At 43.5% G+C, this 6,894-nt stretch overlaps 1 protein-coding gene across 1 annotated transcript; it reads left to right on the forward strand.

The window, feature by feature from the left end:
• The first annotated feature begins 425 nt into the window (after positions 1-425).
• LOC142996662 (uncharacterized) lies at positions 426-6,646 on the forward strand. Its single transcript, XM_076147662.1, has 3 exons — positions 426-859; positions 1,282-2,654; positions 3,761-6,646. The coding sequence occupies exons 2-3, from the start codon at positions 1,786-1,788 to the stop codon at positions 4,734-4,736; spliced, it is 1,845 nt and encodes a 614-aa protein (XP_076003777.1). The 5' UTR covers positions 426-859; positions 1,282-1,785; the 3' UTR covers positions 4,737-6,646.
• The last annotated feature ends 248 nt before the right edge of the window (positions 6,647-6,894 follow it).

Genomic DNA, 6,894 nt, shown 5'->3' on the forward strand with positions numbered 1-6,894 from the left:
AATGTATTCGCAGCTTGCTCTTTTGCTTCATAACCACGTATAATTTCCCTCGTCTCTGTGTATAGAATAGGGTCGCCGCTGGCCTTGTAATATCCTGTTTACTGTACATAACATTATGTATCATGGAATTTGTGTTGCATATTTGATAAGGATACACATTTTAATATTCCAATCTCCCATGTGTCCCAGAATATTATGAAAATGCATATGACAAGTATTCAATATTCTAAAATATTACACGTCTGCATTTCATATATAGATAGATAGATAGATAGATAGATAGATAGATAGATAGATAGATAGATAGATAGATAGATAGATAGATAGATAGATAGATAGATAGATAGATAGATAGATACTTTTATAAGTTTATTAATGGATGTGATAATTTGTTTGTTTGTTCACTTGCATCGATCCAAACGGTGGTGTGTGTGTGTGTGTGTGTGTGTGTGTGTGTGTGTGTGTGTGTGTGTGTGTGTGTGTGTGTGTGTGTGTGTGTGTGTGTGTGTGTGTGTGTGTGTGAGTGAGTGAGTGAGCGAGTGAGCAGCTGCTCCTTGCCTGACTTGGTGACATCCACTCCTGCAGCGTCCGACGGGCTGGATGCGCCGCCGGCAGGAGCGCAGGATGAGGAGTGCGTCTCTCCTGGAAACACGCGAGAGCAGCGGCACGGAGCGACTCTGCCGTCACTGAGTCCCCGCACTCGACACGGGACCGACACTGGAGAGCCCGGCACCGCGTCTCAGGGATCCGTGCGTAACTTTGCCCACTGGCTCCGGGTTTGGCGCGTATCGGTCCGCCTCTGGAGCATCTTTCCCCGTCAGCTCAGTACCAGGACCCGCAGCGTTTGGCCAAGCACACGGTCAGTAGGTAGAACTATCTGCACGCAGCACAGTGTTCTGCTACATTCTGCCGTTCATTCAGACAGTTTTGAAAATTTATTGTCGTGATTGTGTTGAAGCAATAATTTGTAAGTTTTGCATTTTAATGTAGTGGTAAATGCTGGCAGGCTCGAATCATGCTGAATGAATTGAGTGTTGCTGATATTATCACATATGGTTAGAACATGTTTCCCTTCTTAAAATCCAAATGTAAAGCCAACTAATCTGAGTAGAAAGCTTCTTGGCTTTGTTGTACGTCGGGGAGCTGAAAACTGTTATTAATTATTAAGAAATATTCAGAGATTAAGGAATATTTTAGAGCTTTCATATACTGTAGGTTGTTTTGCATCTGAACAGCTTGCAGGAAAACAACCACTGATATTTCTGATTTTTGTCTTAACAGATCGGATTGCACCCTGCTGAGAGAGAGAGAGAGAGAGAGAGAGAGAGAGAGAGAGAGAGAGAGAGAGAGAGGGAGGGAGAGAGAGAGAGAGAGAAAGAGAGAGAGAGAGAGGGAGTCTATGTAGATTACCTTTCTCTGAGGTGAGACAGTCTGTTAGAGGTCCAGGATTATCCAGACTCAGACTGCCACTCCCTTGAGGACTCTGACTGCACTGACAGTCTATCAGCTGACTTTTATGACAGACGAAGGGACCATGGTTTTCTAGAAAGATTCACAGTGTGACTGCACCATGGCATCATGGAGAGAAGGACACACACAACACAGGACTGCAGACCGTATTGATTTTGGAATGTGGGACATGTTCAGGATATGATTTTTGAGGGTAGGAATACCTGCCTAGTTGGACTTGCTGAGTCTGTATCCCTATGACTGGATTTCAATGAGTTCTATTTATCAATTTCTCTCCTGGCTGGCCTGGCTGTGGTTGTGAGACTCAGCACCAGCATGGATCTGTCCCAGCCTTTGGTCCAGCCCAGCTTCTCTCCTCTGCTGCAGTATGATGGCCCTCAATCCAGACTCAACCAAACCATCAGCACCCACATGTCTCTGATGTTCACCCCCACTGCTACTCTCCATAAGCCTTTGCCCTCACTGCTGCCCTCCTCCCTCCTTCCATATCCCTCCCTCATCCCCGGCCCACTCATCTCCACCACAGCATCTTCAACCTTTCTCCAAACATCCACATTCATCTACCAGCCATTCTCCCGCTCTTCGTTTCCTCTGTTCCCGTCCACCTTCTCCTCCTCCAATGATCTGGCCGACCTGGAGAGCATGCTGCTCTGGACTCTCCACGAGCCCAGCACCATCGCTTTGACCGTCATGTACTGTCTGTCCTTCATTTTGGGATTTGTCGGGAACCTAATGTCTCTTCGCGTGCTCACAAACCGTCGCAGCAGGCGACTAGCCGGTGTCAGTGCGACACGCATCCTTCTCGTGAACCTGGCGGTGTGTGACCTGGCTGTGGTGTGTGTGTGCATGCCTGTCACCTTGGGAAGCCAAATCTACACACCATGGGTCTATGGTGACCTTCTATGTCGAGCTGTGCCTTTCACACAGGCAGTATCGGTCTCAGCAAGTGTGTTAACACTCACGGTGATCAGTGTGAACCGCTACTACAGTGTTCGATCCCCACTGCGGGCTCGCTCCATGTTTACCCGACACCGGATCCTGGGGACTGTTGCTGTGGTGTGGACTGTATCCTCCGTCATGTGTGCTCCTCTTGCGGTGATGAACCGGCGGCGTGAGATCAACTTTGGATCCTTTGCCTTTCTGGTCTGTCAGGAGGAGTGGCCTCAGCCTCGCCTCAAGCAGGGGTATGTACTCCAGCTGTATGTATCAATTAATGGATCAATTAATCAATTTGTCAGTTTATCACTGAAACAATTTTTCTTAATGTATGCAATTGGTAATCCATTTTCACTTATTTTAATGTTCTCAGTGTCATATTGTAGTTTGAGTATATTTGGCTTTCATGAGAGTTGGTCAAACAGGAAAGATGTTTGATTGCATCTCCTGATGCTCCACCCAGAGTATAAACAGACAGTATAACAGGGGCATATTGTGGGTCTGATCTCTAACATTGCTGATCTATGGTGATTCTCTACTCTCCAGCTAGGTTTCATTTATACATACATATGCCCCTCATGAGCAGCATTGAAACTGAAAGTTTCTAAAATGTAATAAATGAACTTAAAGCTCATTTGTATCTGAAAGGTTGTCCTTGACAGCACCGACTGTCTAGCTTAGTTTTATTTTTCCTCTGTTGTGTTTTGCTTTTCTCAAAATGTCACATTACTTACAAGTGCTCAGACTCTTTAAGTTAACCTTTTCTTTAGTTTCCTTTACTGTATGTGGCATTTGTCATTTTACTTTCCATCTACAAGAATAAAAAGCTAAAAAGCTTTCTATGTTGGCAATGTTGATTATCTACACACACCTTAAGGCACGCTGCAATCCTGCTGATTGTGATATTGATCTTACGAGTGACAATATAACGAGTAGCTAATAATGAGCACAATGTGGTACTCCTGTACTCCTGGGGAGTAAAGGATCCAACTACAAATCAACAGAAGGATGCAAGAATTACAAATATACAATTAAACAATTAGAATAAAATAGATTGCTTGTGTGTACAAGAGCAGCCCCTTGTGTCCCAGGGGTCTTTATTAAAGCTGTAATCAATAACCTTCTGTGAGAAACTAAAGCAAAGGGCATCTAGTGTCACAGAAGTGATGACGTTTTTTCTGTCATGTTGTTGCTTTCAAAGGTAATGTGATCAGATATGTGCTACATTTGTCATTTTAATGTTTCACTGCACTTCGGTGTATAGATGGATATACTAACATTTAAACAAAAAAACATTGTATATTTCAGTTTTAATTGTCTAATTTTTCTTCATTTCACTTTCCTCGTTCCACAGATACAATGTCCTGCTGTTTGTGATTCTCTACTGTCTGCCGGTGACCTTTAACCTCACCATAGGCTTCCTGACAGGCCGGCGGCTCTGGGGAGGGAAGAAGTCGGCCTTCTCTGATCTCGACCCTCGGAGCCATGCTTTGCATGTGTCCCGCCTCAAGACCCGTCAGAAGATTGCCAAGATGGTGGTGTGTCTGGTGCTTCTGTTTGCGGTGTCCTGGCTGCCTCTGTATTTGGCTGATCTTTGGATTGACTGGGAGCATAGGCCGCCATCTTGGCTTCTGCATACACGGCCATTTGCCCAGTGGCTGGGCCTGACAAACTCCAGCCTGAACCCCATTTGTTACTGTTTCATAGGAGATCTGTACCGATCAGCCAAGGTGATACGAACAAGATACTGCCAGAAAGTGGCCTCTCTCTTTGGGTCGACCTCATTCACCAGCTCAGCTACCATGGCGGCTCCTGCTATAACCATAACAGACACTAAGTTGGGTCCCACTGAACGCCACAGCATTGCTGCTGCTACACTGGCAGCTTCTGCTTCCATGGTAACCATCCCCAAGCTCTTTAGCTTGGCCAGGGGTCAGGGACTGGGCCGTAAGGTGGGAGACAGTACGGACAGCACAGGAGGATCAGTCCACAGTATCTCAGACTGGTACCGGTCCAGTCCTAGCGTGTGTGACAGTTCATTGTTCTCTAGCCAATTCCACACATTTCAGTACTCTATACAAAGAGCAGAGTTTCTGCCTATGAGAAGACACTCTGTGAATGCCAACCCTTTGAACATAGAGTCTGTGGAAGTCGACGTTCTGCCTTTGAGGAGGCATTCAGGGGACAGACTATACGGTGTGTCTGCTGATAAGAGAAACATTACCGTAGCCAGAGATTCTTCCGCCGGGCAGTATAGGAATACAACGTCACACACCTACTCTGTGCTGGGAGACAGTGATGAGGAAACAACTGATGTGACCAGCTTGTGAAGACTGGAGATTATTTAATGTGTGATTATTTAATCCTGCAGGGAGTGACTGTATGGTACATGATTTTGAAGTTAACAATGCATGTTGATGCCTTGCAGAAGCCTTTTTTTGTCCTGAGGATTAACTAGTTTGGCCATATTTCTGTGTCATCTACTGCACAGGGACTCAGTAGTAGTGTACTGTGCGCCTGTGCTCAGGTTGTGGGAGGCAGGTGGGACAGTGATGGAGTGATTGTGCAAGGGAAGAGGTGGAGGGTTGTTTAGCCCGGGGCTGTTGGGTCTGTTATCAAAGCAGGATGGATTGCAGCAGTGTGTCATTGTGTCAACATGTGAGTCATGTGATTAGACTGCAAGTCACATTTCTTAACATCTGCTTAAAACAACTGGTCTGTCTTAAATCTTGTGATGCATTTTTGTTTATCGTCTTTCTCTCTTATATTTTGCTAATGGTTTAGAATATGTGTTTGTTAAAGGACAAGGTCAAACCACATGTTACAATGTGATAAGACAACATATATCCAACATTCAGAGATATCTGTGTGAAGCATTTTCTGACAGGATATTAACACCATTTGTAATATCGAGATGATCAGTTTTTCATGTGTACAGCCTGCTATACATGTGAGGGTGTATGAGATATGTATATAACAAGCAGAAAATAGAAACCAGGAGAATATGATGCATTGTTTTGATGTTGACATAACTCCATGATAACATTTCAGATGAGTATGATTCGTGTAAATTGGTCCAAGTGCTCTGAAATACACCCGAGAGAGGCCAAGCTCCTTCACTCAGGACAAGTCTAATAGATATGATGAAGGTTTATTCATGACATCATTCCTAACTTTACATTGAAACATCGCCGAACTGATAAAGATACCATTCAGGCATAAATCACAGCAAAGTTACAGTGATATTAAATCCGGTGATCGCTACATTTAATATATGTATATGACCACTCACATGATAATTCAGTGTATTAAAATGCTGAGTTTGGATCTGTTCATGCACATGTCTTCATGAACCAACCCTGCATCTTAAGCCTGCACATAGGTTTCTTCTTCGCAACCCTTTATTCCTTGTTCCACAGTTTTTGACAATCTAAAAGCCCTTTTGTTAATTCTGAAACTGCAGTAGCGTTTCTACTATATTTTCTGAGCAATTGCAGCATTTCTGCCAAGCTGTTGCCACACCAACTGTGTTTCAGAAACTTTATGAAGGAGCTACAACTATGTTAAAGGAGCGTTGATGGCGGTGCTGAGTCGTACAGCTTGAATCAGGCTTAAATTTTAATCCAACTCAGCAGGACATACAAAATTAGTTTTCATCTTAATCTGAGGTATTAGTTTGTTTCATTTCCACTAACTTCAACTTCATTCATCATTATCTACCATCAACATCCCGTAGGTGTTATTTTAATCTATTGTATTTTATTTTCTGTGATTCAATGGCAAAGATGGATGAACACTGATATACTAACAGTAACTCACTCAATGTTGGTACACTCACTTCAGAACTCAAACACACCCTCTCACTAGTTGAATGAAAAAGCTGTCTAACTAAAAGAAAGATCTGTGCCCCTTGTGTGGGGGTTTTATTACACAATATTACACTTCTGTAGCCCAAACATGACATTTTGAGCCCATCATGAATCTGAATGAACAGTCGAATGCCGTCAGGTTTTTTCAGAGATATTCGTGAATAGCTCTTCTCGAATTACCCCAATATGTGCTAAAGCTTGACAACAGAAGAGTCCCATTTAAACACACACTGTTTGTTCAAGCAGGAAATGTGTTGTGAAGCAGAGGGTGCAGAAATAGAATTAAAGGTTAATGTACTAAGACACTCACACACATCCTCTACAGCTCCAACCTTAGGCACCTTCAAGTTGACGAGGAAGTGACAATGAGAGTGAATGGCAAAAAATACTGGATCACACTTCATCTCGATCACACTTACAGCAAGTGTGAAACGGTGCCAATCTTAAAATCCCATATAGTATCAGAATTTTCCTGTGACTGTCACTGGACAAGTTTGGATCACAATTTTTTTCAACCATAGAAACTATAAATGGAAGCTGACAAACTGACTGTGACCTTCATCTTTCCCTCCATTTTTTTTATCTGCTGCTCACTCTTTCTTTGGTTTTGAACTGTATT

Source organism: Genypterus blacodes, unplaced genomic scaffold, assembly GCF_046128005.1.
Source record: "Genypterus blacodes isolate CSIRO-AG114 ecotype Tasmania unplaced genomic scaffold, CSIRO-AGI_Gbla_v1 ptg000039l_1, whole genome shotgun sequence".
In the NCBI taxonomy this organism is placed as follows: Eukaryota; Metazoa; Chordata; class Actinopteri; order Ophidiiformes; family Ophidiidae; genus Genypterus; species Genypterus blacodes.

Coding starts and splice junctions, on each gene's coding strand:
- LOC142996662 (XM_076147662.1), top strand. CDS start 1,786: ATGGATCTGTCCCAGCCTTTGGTCCAGCCCAGCTTCTCTCCTCTGCTG. Junction 2,655..3,760: donor CAGCCTCGCCTCAAGCAGGG/GTATGTACTCCA, acceptor CTCGTTCCACAG/ATACAATGTCCTGCTGTTTG.